Source organism: Podarcis liolepis (assembly GCF_965112155.1).
Source record: "Podarcis liolepis genome assembly, chromosome: 6".
Taxonomy (NCBI): Eukaryota; Metazoa; Chordata; class Lepidosauria; order Squamata; family Lacertidae; genus Podarcis; species Podarcis liolepis.
In genome coordinates this window covers 76,914,917-76,927,924 of record NC_139559.1, presented here as the reverse complement: position 1 = coordinate 76,927,924, position 13,008 = coordinate 76,914,917, and the positions used below count along the sequence as shown (strand labels likewise).

Here is a 13,008-nt window from a genome sequence, read left to right as displayed (position 1 = left end):
CGCCCCACGCTCTGTGCAGCAGGCTGCTATCTACAGCCTAGAAAGCCCTGCGGGAAGTCCCGCAGGGCTGCCTAGGCTGTGGATGGTTTCCTGAAGCGCCGGGCGCTCTGCTTTCAGCGCGCCCGGCGCTCCGGGAAACAGGCTGCTATGCGCAGCCTAGACAGCCCTGCAGGAACTCCCGCAGGCTGCCTAGGTTGCAGATGGCTTCCTGAAGCCTGGAGAGCGAGAGCAGGGGGCCAGTCCACTGTCTCTCAGACCTTGTGGGGGGCCGAACTATATTTTGGGAAAAAATAAAATGAACAAATTCCTGTGCCCCACAAATAACCCAGAGATGCATTTTAAATAAAAGCACACATTCTACTCTTGTAAAAAACGCTGATTCCCAGACCATCCGTGGGTTGGATTGAGAAGGCGATTGGGCCAGATCCGCGCCCCCCAGCCTTAGTTTGCCTACCCATGCGCTAGAACTTGGGGACATTCAATGAAGATGAGTGTTGGAAGATTTGGGACAGACAAAAGAAGGCGCTTTTTTCACACAGCCCATCAACTATGGGATTTGCTCCCACAGGAGGCAGTTTTGGCTACCAGCAGGGATGGGTTTAAAAGAGGGCGAGACAAACTGATGGAGGAGAAGGCTATCAGTAGCTGTTTACCACAATGGCTACGCTTTGCTTCCATGCTTGGAGACATTATGCTTCCGAATACCAGTTCGGAGCCAGTGTGGTGTAGTGGTTAAGAGCGGTGGACTCATAATCTGGGGAACTGGGTTCGCGTCTCCGCTCCCCCACATGCAGCTGCTGGGTGACCTTGGGCCAGTCACACTTCTTTGAAGTCTCTCAGCCCCACTCACCTCACAGAGTGTTTGTTGTGGGGGAGGAAGGGAAAGGAGAATGTTAGCCGCTTTGAGACTCCTTAAGGGGAGTGAAAGGCAGGATTTCAAGTCCAAACTCTTCTTCAGTTGCTGGAAAAAATAAATACTGTACATAGCAAGTGAATGATAGCTTATAGCAGTGCTGGGAAACCTTTTTTTCAAGCAGAGGGCCACATTCCCTTCCAAGGCTGCATGCCGATGGTGGATGGAGCAGAGACAAAAGTGGGTGGAGCAGTAAATGTAAATATTACCTTTGTACGATAGACTAGTTTTTACACACACACACACACACACACACACACACACCTCACTCTATTCTTTGAGGCAAGCAGAAGTTGTTTTCAGGGTTCAATGACACATTCTAGCCAGACAAAAAGAAGGAAGGAAGAAGATGTGAAGTCAGGCCATTGGTGGATGTGACCTAGAGAAAGTCCTAGGGGCCAGAGAGACCCCCGGGAGGCCACATTTGTGCCCCCCCCCCGGCTTATAGGTTTGTAGTGTCTGAAATGTTGAATATATGTTCAGTCTTTCTTCAAGAGAATAAGTTGTCAGTAGGAATAAGGATTTACCCACAAAGGATAAGATATCTCACTACAATATAAAACATGGACTTGGTATCTGGGCAGCAGTATTAGGTGCCTTGTAATCAGACATCGTGAATAAAGGGCTTATTGTACACAGAGGGATAAAGGCAGTATTTACATGCAAGTGGGAATGGAACGGCTGAAAGAAAGTGTAAAGGTGGTACGAGGTTTCTAGAAAAAACAGCTTTCAGGAAGAAAATTCCCCTTTTCCACTTCACTTTCCTCTACCTAGGCACAGAATCTGCAGCAATCTTAGTAGCACCTTGCACAGAGTCAGGGCTTGTGCTTGTGGGAGCACTGTTGCCATAATATACCAGTCTGCCTGGGGCTAGGGCCTTTGTATATACTCTTCTCTAAAGCTGAAATTCAGCACCAAGGATGATACATCATATGCCAAGAGAAGCTGGATTCTGCTGGGTTTTAAACCTTGAAAATACACAGAGGTCTGTTTCCCACCCTTACCTCATAGGAAACAGGAGACTTGTTTGTTCTTACCCTATCCACTGGTGTGTGATATTTCTCCAGCCATCGCCTGTCTTTGCAGTTATAAGCCCCAGAAATTTGCTTTTTTCAGTGAAAGCTGACAGGTCCTCAGGATGCTGAACTGAGTGGACCACGCAATTAAGCAGAAGAGCAAAACGTGATAGTGAGCCAGCAGCAGCGGCTGAAGCCTTTAAACACTTGGGTTTGTTACATTCCAGTAGAAATTATCATATGAAAAAATATAGAAGGTATTCTCTTTTGCACACACTTGTGTTAAAATGTGATGTGAGAAATATTCAAGTTAATGGTTCACATTGAATATTGTTTATTTTGTTTCATAAACTTTATACACCTCTGAAATGTAAAAAAATCCTCAGCGGTTTATAAAAAGATAAATTTACTAGCAATTAACAGCAAGAATATAAAACAAATCAAAATACTAAAACCAGCAATAAACTAGAAAAACAGATTAAAACACAAATTACCTATCCAGAGTTTTATTTCAAGGTCAGCGTTGTTGCAGATCTAGAACCTGGTACTCGAGAAGGCTCAGCTTTGGCCCTAGAGCTGCCATGTTTAGTAAAAATGAAAAAGAAAAAAAATCAATTGTATCTTTTAAAAAAATCAATTGATTAATAGGATGGCATACTTTCAAGAAATGGTTTCGGTACAATTGACAAATGATTATCAAGTTGCTTTGTGGCTTCACTGTATAAAGGCCTGAGCGTGAATAATAATAATTATAAATTAATCTGGTTGTCTATAATAGCAGCAACTTCTCGCTGATGTTACTGGTGGTTCTGGCAGTCTTGCCCTTGGTAAATAGCAGACCATTCCTGGAAGCACCTTTTGCCTCCAAATCCCATCAGCTCCAGGAGCAGATAATAATAATAATTATTATTATTATTATTATTATTATTATTATTATTATTATTATTATTTATTATTATTTGTACCTCGCCCATCTGGCTGGGTTTCCCCAGCCACTCTGGGCGGCTTCCATAGAAACCAAAAAACACTAAAATATCATACATTAAAAACTTCCCTGAACAGGGATCAGTTGACCATGTCCAGGACAGGGCATTTCCTCCCAAGACAGCTGACTTGATGGTTGTTAGAGTCCTTTATATAGCAGCTTAAGAAGCTGGTACACAATTGTCTGAACACAGCCATTTTCCCCCCTGAGAGAGGTGTATAAGCAGATCTGATTAAAACTCGTGATTAATCAAGTAACGCTTTTTACGTCGGCCTTGCAGAGTGCATCAGAGAATGTGCACTTTATGCTTTTCCTTCTAGAGAGTAACTGCAGCCTGCCTTCACACATCTGGGATTCCTTGCACATCTGGCATTCAGATTTTGCATTAAACATCCAATCATTGCCTATTGCAAATACAGATTCTCTTGAAGCTACCTTTACAACATCCTCCATTAGCTAATGTGGTTAAAATACTTCTTAATTATTTTAGCATTGCTTGCCTTAGCCGTATTATGGCAACTAAAGGGGAAAACATAAGCCTGTTCATCGGCCAGAGAATGTGTTGCAGGGAATTTCCTTATTCCCCTCCACTCCACAAAGAACAAACACACTCCTTTAGCTGCCACTTGCCCTAGGGCTGCTAAACCAAAGGGAGACATACTTTGGCTTCTGCCACCAGCCAAGGCACCCACAGTCACTCTGGAAGACTGCCCCCAAGTTGCATTCAATTAACATTTACTCAGAGTAGGCAGTGCCAGATTTACGTATAAGCTAAGCAAGCTATAGCTTAGGGCCCCACTCTCTTGGGGGCTCCCCCAAAAAATGAAAGGAAAAAAAACCTGTTCATTTCCAAAATATAAGATAAAAAAGCAAATAAAACCTACATACAGCAACAGTGTTTTGTGTTGTGCAGGTTCCTATTTTGTTATGTCCAAATGGCTTTAGATACCTATTAGGTCCATAAATTACCATATAGCATATATTCAACACAAAAAACAGCGGCAATTTGTTGTTGACAAAGGACAGCTGGACATATAAAGGGCCCCATTACCTTCAATAGCTCAGGGCCTCATCAAACCTAAATCCCTGAGAGTAGGCCTATTGAAATCAATGTCCATGTCTAACTTGAGGCCTGTTAATTTCATTGGAGTGAATAAGCAGTTGCTCCAATACTTGCCTTCCTTTCCCTCACCATCCTTTTTTCCATTTGTTATTTTATCTGTTAGATTATCTTTTACAGACCATCCCTGTCTTAGAAAATGTTAGGTTCTTTGTGCGTTAATAACAACAACAACAGCAACAACAACAACAACAACCAGACTAATACTGGTTTCTTATCAAGTATCTAGCCTTATTTCTTCTTTAACTAGCCCTGGCTAGGCTGTCCAAAACACAGTAAAGCGTCGCTGAATGATGAATGATTAAACAGGAATCTATATTTAGATTTGGATTCTCAAAGCTCAGGAGGTCATGTCGTCAGTTTGACTTTTCCCACGCAAACGTTTCAGGCAAGCATTATGTGCGGACTAAGTTTCAGTAGCCAGCATATGGTGCATTAGCAAAAGTCTTGCTTCTGCTGCTTCTGTGAATAGACTTTCCAGATAAATGCCATACATATTCTAAATACAGTATTACAAAAACTCATTAAATAGTATTGTCAATGGATGAAAGATCATTCTGCAGTGCACGGGCAAGGTTTCTCTTTCACTTGGTTCCTATCGCTTCTTCTTTTGTAGCAGTTAGTAATATATGTGTGTCAGGGAGAAGATGCAAATAGCCCTCTTGGAGGTCAGAGGTGTGGGTGCACATTAAGACATATCTAAGAATACTTATAATGGAAAACTGCAGAGTATTGAAATTGGACTTGAAAGTGAATTATTCTCCCAGCTATTTGTGCTGATCCGGTGAAGCACAGCCAAAACTGCTATCTACATTGTAGTTCTAATTTCCCAGTTGTGGTGACCACCCTCGATTTATTAATATCTATTTAAATGAGGTGAAAATAGTCCAAGCAAAGTCTGTGGAATATCCATTTTAAGTAGAATTGCCAAACATTTAGGAGGATATTGTTTCATATTATTTTTATGCTCCATTTTTGTCTCCAGTGTTATACTCCCTTTTTTTTTTTTTTACATAAGTATTTTAAATGCCGAGGAGTGGTGAAGTATACATAGAGAAGCGGAGAACTATCATCTTAATTGTAATTTGAAATACTAGTCCTGTGTGCTATGTATAGTCCCGATTTTGAGTAATCTCATATATGTGTAAGGCTTCATAGACTCTTATGAAACAAACAAAAACAAACAAAACCTATTTCTTAATCCAGGAAGATATGGTGAATATAATAGTCTAATAGTCTGAAAAGCTGGTTTGGGGGAACATCATTTACCTTCTCTTCTTTCTGCCTTCAGCTTTCTTTTGCGCCATGTTCCATTCAGTCTCTGGAGGGAACTGTGATTTAAAATAGTAGCAGTAAAATACACTTGAAAGGTGTCTGTAGGACTAATTCCAGAAGCGTGAATTATATTTAAGTAGCCAGAAGTGCAATGACTAAGGTGCTGGACTGAGGCCAGGGGACCAAGCTTCATATCCCCACTCTCTCTCTCAGGCTGGCCTACCTCATAGGGTTGTTGTTACGGTAAAGTTGAGTGCGAAGCAGGAGAAACATGTATGCTTCCTTGTATACATGGTATACAAACTATACATGTAGCTAATAATCAATAATAAAAATCAATTACTTTTTATTTGAGTTCATCCTATTAACATTTTAGATGAACTTACCATCAATAAATTGAGGAGAATTGTGTGTAGAAGTGTTTTCATGTGTAACCTTCATGTTCAGGTTCAAATTTCAGAAATTTAAAACATTGCCATCTATTAAAATGGGGTATGATAGGTAGATGTTTTTGTATTTATCTGGAATATGCTGATATTTCTCTTTTCGTAGGGATGCCTCATTTGGGAACAGTACATATAATCTGACTATTCTGGATTGTCTACAAGGAATAAAAAAGGTAACGTCACAAAATGCATTTGAAAGAGAAATCATATCCTAAGGCACATGCAGGTAAAAAGGTAAAGGACCCCTGGATGGTTAAAATCCAGTCAAAGGCAACTATGGGGTGTGGCGCTCATTTTTCTTCAGGCCGAGGGAACTGGCATTTGTCCACAGACAGCTTTCCGAGTCATGTGGCCAGCATGACTAAGCAGCTTCTGGCTCAATGGAACACCGTGACGGAAACCAGAGCACATGGAAACACCGTTTACCTTCCCGCCACAGTGGTATCTATTTATCTACTTGTACTGGTGTGCTTTCAAACAGCTAGGCAGGTGCACTACTCAGTTTTAGCAGATTTTTTTGTAGTGACCTATAGTGGATGCCCTCATTGGACAAAGCGACAAAACTGCTATATCAGCTAGCCCTGCTATATTATCAGCTGCTATATTAACCCACCCTGACATTAGATGTGGCATTCATACACGTGACTGTGTAGCAGCACCTGTGTCTCAGGTTTTTGTTTCCTTCCTCCCTTCCCTCCCAGTAACTCCTCAGGAAGTCAGTTTCTGGAGGATGGGGCAGGTTATATCAGAACTGTTATCCTTTTTAGGTAAAATAACTGCCGCATCACAACCACCACTGCTCAGGATGGCATGAGTGGCAAGGCTTTATATACAGTGGTGGCTCCACAACTCAACTCCATTCAGCCGCAGTGCTCTATTGACTGGGAGTTAGGATTGCTCCCTGCAATTAAGCTTTTAATATATACCACACATTCAGCTGTCTGTCTGAGCTTAGGGCCCAGTGTTTTTGATTTTCGGAAGCCAGAATAAATTAACTAAAATGCATTTTCAGCTCATCCTGCTCTGTGCTTCTGATGTTATCCAACAGAAACCAACAGCCTTATCATTGCCTTTTTAAAAGTATAATGATAAAAAATAATATCTGGTAATGCTGCTTCTCCACATCATTTAGATCTAAATAATGCTTTGTAGGCAGCTCTTGTATATTTACCATACCATACATACCCAATACATGTCTGAGCACAATTCAAAGTGTTGGTGTTGACCTTTAAAGCCCTAAACGGCCTCGGCCCAGTATACCTGAAGGAGTGTCTCCACCCCCATCGTTCAGCCCAGACACTGAGGTCCAGCACCAAGGGCCTTCTGGTGGTTCCCTCACTGCGAGAAGTGAGGTTACAGGGAACCAGGCAGAGGGCCTTCTCGGTAGTGGCACCCGCCCTGTGGAATGCCCTCCCATAAGATGTCAAGGAAATAAACAACTATCTGACTTTTAGAATACATCTGAAAGCAACCAGGTTTAGGGAAGTTTTTTATGACTTTTAATGTATTTTTAAAATTTTAAGCTGCCCAGAGTGGCTGAGGAAACCTAGCCAGATGGGTGGGGTAGAAATAATAAATTATTATTATTATTATGATCATACTGAACTATTTGATTTGTGTTTGTTCTTTTGAAAATAAATTGCTAGATATTTAATTTGTGTGCAGTGGTACCGTGGTTTACGGACTTAATACGTTCCGGAAGTCCATTCTTAAACCGAAACTGTTCTTAAACTGAGGTGTGCTTTCCCTAATGAGGCTTCCCGCAGCCAGTGCCCTTCCACCATTCTTAGACCGAGGTAAAGTTCGCAAACCAGGACACTACTTCCAGTTTTGTGGAGTTTGTAAATCAAATAGTTAATTAACAGGACTGCCTTAAACCGAGGTACCACTGTATTAGTATCAGGAACAGTTCGTGTAGATTAATTCCAGATCGTTTGGATAGGATGGTATGTCTTACAACCAGAAAGTATATTACAGTTCAATAAAATTGGGAATATGGGGACAATTGATTATTCTGATTAGTGTCCTTAGATATGCATCAAATGCGTAGACACATATTTTCATTTCTTGATTTACTAACTGAACCCCAGAGATAAATCTGTTTAACCTAATTGCTATAGTTTAAAGGTTCAGTAGCTAAGGCAAGTAATAGAGGGGACAAGGGAGACTCCTAAAAAAAAACCAAGAAAAAATCCTATGAAAACTGCCTTCCTTTTGTCCCATATATTTGACCAGCTTGGTGCTCATTCAGATTTAAATGGTTCAAAATGTCCTTTGGGTGGTTGCCTGTGAACTTGACGTTTTTTTGCTTTCTAGGCCTTACAGCATGGATTTATTGACTTCAAGACATTTGATGCTGATGAGTATGAGCATTATGAGGTTTGTGCGTCTTCTGAACTGAATAGTTTGCCTGAGTTTCAACATGCACTTATTAAGCACACCTAGTTCTGCTTTGCAGCGAAGTTTGAGCTTTCCTAAATTGTAGGTGCCGCATAATTGGTGCACTGATGCTTTCTTTCCCAATTACCTTCCAGTTATTGATGCATTTCTTTTTCAGTAAAAGAGCAAATGCAAAGGAGTGAAAGGCTGCTGAGCGCCATGGCATGATCCACCTATAATGAGATTAGAGCAGGGGTCAGCAACCTTTTTCAGCCGTGTGCCAGTCCACTATCCCTCAGACCATGTGAGGGGCCAAACTATATTTTTTTGGGGGGATGAATGAATTCCTATGCTCCACAAATAACCCAGAGGTGCATTTTAAATAAAAGGACACATTCTACTCATGTAAAAACATGCTGATTCCCGGACGTCCGCGGTCCAGATTTAGAAGACAATTGGGCCGCATCTGGCCCCCGGGCCTTAGCTTGCCCACCCCTGAATTAGAGAATCTGTATTGCATGGTACTGTGCAGATGCCATCCTTTAAAAAAACGAGTTCTCAATATAAGAGAAGTGAGGGGGCGGGGACTCCTTCTCCACTCAATTTCTCTAGTTCACTTAGTCCGAAGAGGGAAATGTATTCTTAGGGTAGTTGACCAGTGTTAAATGCTATTTATGTCTACCTGGTTCTTAGCTTGTGGAGTCTGAGTAATGGCTATTGCACGCCTCAAGTTTACTGCTGCGTCATTTTACTGGGCAAGTAATGTCACTTCTATTTGCCTTGCACAGTATTTTATGTGTTCTAAGTCTGAAACATTGTTGTTTGAAGAGAGTACTTGAGAATGTGTATTTAGAACATGTCTGGTCAAGTTTTTCCAACAGGAAGAGTAGGTATGTGGATTAACCAATAGTCGCATTGTGAAATGCTTGCACTACTTGTTAAATATTAACTTTGGGGTTAAGTTTTTTTTTAAAAAAAAAAACCTGATGCTTCCAGAAGTAGCACCTCTTGTCCTTAAAAAAAAATATGAATTTTGAACCTTTTCTATATAATCTTTTTAAAATTTGCTGACTTCTTTTCATCTCAACCTAATACAAATTGCTAAGAATGACGGTGTCACTTACTTTTAATGCTTACAGAGGTTTAGCTTCATGCTGTATCTAAGCAAACACACTGGCCAGGATCTAAAGAATTAATAATAATAATTATAAAATGTGTATGCTGCTCTTCAGCCGAAGATCTCAGGGCAGTTAACAACAGAAAAATAAAAAATGAGAATACAAAAATACATAATAAAACAAAAAGAAAAGAACTGCTTAAGGCCTTACAAGAGGGGGCTTGGACACACCTAGTTGAGTTCTGGAATTCTTTTTAATCTCTCATGCCCTATGACAACCTCTCTTTCAAAAATAGCTTGCTATGCAGCATAGGTGCTTGCAGTTGCTAGAAAAGCAAGTCTTAAAGCCACAGTGGGCTCATGAACCTAGTTCCACAAGCAGTTCCTTGGATCCTGAACCCTGTTATTCACTTCCCTTAAATCTGCCATCTGCACCCTATTAAATATGCCTAGGCCTATTGAAGACCTTGGCATTCTGTTTGTGTGTATGTAAAATAGAGGAGTGTTTTACAAAATACACAGCAGTGAACTACCACAGCCAACCCTGTCTCTGTTACAAGTATACCTGTAAAATTAAGATTTTATTAAGTGTGCACTTTAAAAAGGAACATGAAGTGGCTTTTAATACATTATTGTGGTACTCTCAACATCTAGGTTTAAAATGGAAGCTATTGGGGATGGATGGTACCCAACTTGGTTGTTCCATTTGTATCCTACCTGATGACTTCAGCTGACACACACCCCTGCTTCATCTCTGCTTCACACTTGGCATAATAAGAGGCTGAAGCATGAAAGTGATAGTTGGCAAGAAGCTTGTATTTACCACATTAAAAAAACAAAACAAAGCTAATTGGCCTTAATTTGTCTTCCCTTAAAGATTAGTTTTGAAAGTCTTAGTCATGTCACAGACTTCCATTGCCGCTCTCAACTGGCGATTAGTCCCTGGAGGAAAACACATTGAGACACTTCTTTGGTCCTGGAAGAAGTGCTTTGGGTAAAATTTGAGCAAACTGACAAATCTCTCCAAGTAGATATTGCAAGCAGGTAAATTGTACAATGTCCATACAGCTCTCATGAGCAGATAACGAATGACTTTTCAAAAGCTTTGCAGAAGAGGATGTTGTTCAAAAACTATTGTGAAGATAAATATTTTTCTAAGTCTCTGCTTTTGTTTTCACTAGCGAGTTGAAAATGGTGACTTCAACTGGATCGTCCCGGGAAAATTTTTGGCATTTAGTGGACCACATCCAAAGACCAAGATAGAAAATGGTATCTGTTTTTCCCTGTCTTTTGTTTGTTTGTTTGTTTGTTTGTTTGTTTGTTTGTAGAATTGTGTGTATTTTGCATGACTAGTAAATTGACTGGGATCTATTGATCCACATGTGTGAAAAGTAGATATTGAGACCTTGCTGTATGCACAGGAACATTGTATGCACCCCTTTGGAGAACACCATGCTATTTGTGGAAACAGTAGTTGTGTGGATGTGTTAAAAAGCTAGAAGGGTGCTTCCAAATGGGTGTTCAATGTAATGTCATGTGCACAAGCTTTTTACAGCATCTACAAGCTGCCATTAGCATCAGTATTGACCCTCCTTATTCAACCTTTTCTGTGGAAGATCAAATACGTTTTTTAAAAACCCAACCTGTTGCCAGAGACCCATTTGTGCTATTGAGCTGTTGTCTGGAAGTACCCATAGAGGCCAAATGAACATTGTTTCATGTCTGCATTTTTTAAAAAAATTGTAATTATCGTTAGATGAAAATAGCTTATAAGTGGGGAAGACAATGAACCTTCCTTCTGTCATTCTTAAAACTGGCAGTTTGCATGAACTACAAGTTTAATTACAAATGCCCTACAAAGCTAACATCTGGGGAGAAGTCAGGCACTGCCTATGAGGACTATTAAACATAAGAGTTGAAAATGAAGGCAGGGCGGTTGGCGGGACTAGCCCAGCATCTATAATACCTAGATAATGGTCTTAGATAGTTGTAAGGATTCCTAAGGTTATGTTTGAACATGCTACATAAAATATGAGTTCTTTATTGCCAATGAGGCAGATTCTGGGGCCTTCCTTCTCTGCCAGTGGAGTCCAGACATACAGTATTGCAGACTAAGGACTTCATGAATACATACCCTATGATTCTAATCTAGAGTGAAACCTATACAGTGGCATCATTCCCTGTTTTAGATACTGTACTGGCTAAAATAATACTCACTTCTTTTAGACCAATATGCTAGTTTTCTGTTCTCCTATTCAGAATGAATGTTTTATTCCTAAAAGCAAAAAAAGCAAAAATCCAAACTCAAGTGGTTGGGCACTCTTTTTTTGTTGTAAATCGTTTTCCTTTTGATGCCCTATTTAAGCACAGGGAACATCTTGCTATTAAGAATTGCCCTAGGATATTCTTGTATCTCAGACTCTTGTATCTAGCCTTAAATTTGTTCTGCTTTCTTTAAACGAGCCATAGCTCTTATCAGTTTGGTAGCTACTGAACTATAAAACATATCTTCAAGAGCTATATAAAAAGGAAACTGTGGGGGGCAGCATAGAAAGGAAGAGCATGCATATTTCAATGTGTTGCTGACTTGCTGAGTTAGCTGAGGGAAGAAATAGAAAATACATTAGTTGCTGTATCCCACAGCTGTAAATGTTCTGCTCTAATATACAGATACCTGGAGAGTTTTGTGTTAATGCTTGTTTTAATCAAGTCATTTTCATGGTGATGAGGAAGATGCAAGAATGCTGCATTCTGGTCTACATCTAATCGAAGACGGGGGTTTTCCACTCATACTTCTTCTACCCTGTTAGTTGTTCAGCTTATTGCAACATTAGCTAATATCATTAGTTTGTTCCTTGTTCACATGTCACTGTTAACAGGCTTAGCAATACTGTGCAGGCTCCCAGGAATGAGCTTGCAGATGCTTTGCTCATCCTCTGTATTTTCCGCTTCATGAAGATAAGCCAAGGTTTGGCTTAGCATGACATCTGAGCAAAGACTCGTGGCTGTCTCCACACCAACCATGAGCTATAAACCAAGATATGGCTACACCTCATAGTTAGGTGAGAGTGCATAACACCAACATGCTAGGGCAACCTTGACTATGGCAACACAGCAGATTATATCTATATATCTATATCTGCGTATATCTATCTCCAACGAAAGACCAAAGCAGTGAACATTTGCACAGTCTCACTAAGCTATATTTGGCTTAATGCGTTGTGCAAACTAAGGTTCCGTGACTGAAAGTTTATTGACTACAATTTTAGGCCGCTCAACTTTGCATACTTGCACAGATTTTTTTAGTAACGTTTGCTTTCTTTTTACACTATGTTGATTACATTAGTAATGTTCGTTTTTAAACAAAAAGTGTTTAAAGTCTGGTGTTGTAGTTGTTGTCTGTACCGGTAGGAAGTTTTTGGAGGTCGTATACAAACAGCCAGGCATTTTCGCTCTTCCTGTTACAGGCTACCCTCTCCATGCACCGGAAGCCTATTTCCCATATTTCAGGAAGCACAACATAACAACTGTCATAAGACTCAACAAGAAGATTTATGAGGCAAAGCGTTTCACAGATGGTGGGTTTGACCACTACGACCTGTTCTTCATAGACGGAAGCACGCCGAGTGACAGTATATTGCAACAGTTCTTGACCATCTCCGAGGAAGCAGAAGGTGCCATAGCTGTGCATTGTAAAGGTGAGTTCTTTCAAAAGGAAAAGCAATTCAGTGGTATTGTATTCTGGCACGAAGAGGAA

The 13,008-nt window shown here is 40.5% G+C and overlaps 1 protein-coding gene across 8 annotated transcripts in view; it reads left to right on the top strand.

The window, feature by feature from the left end:
* CDC14A (cell division cycle 14A) overlaps positions 1 to 13,008 on the top strand; it is a 93,213-nt gene that overhangs the window by 24,299 nt on the left and 55,906 nt on the right. For all 8 annotated transcript variants that reach the window (XM_083511093.1, XM_083511091.1, XM_083511094.1 and 5 more), the window contains 4 exons: positions 5,862 to 5,928; positions 8,072 to 8,134; positions 10,433 to 10,520; positions 12,719 to 12,949. In XM_083511093.1, coding sequence (XP_083367219.1) covers positions 5,862 to 5,928; positions 8,072 to 8,134; positions 10,433 to 10,520; positions 12,719 to 12,949 — 449 coding nt within the window. The remainder of the gene's footprint in view (positions 1 to 5,861; positions 5,929 to 8,071; positions 8,135 to 10,432; positions 10,521 to 12,718; positions 12,950 to 13,008) is intronic.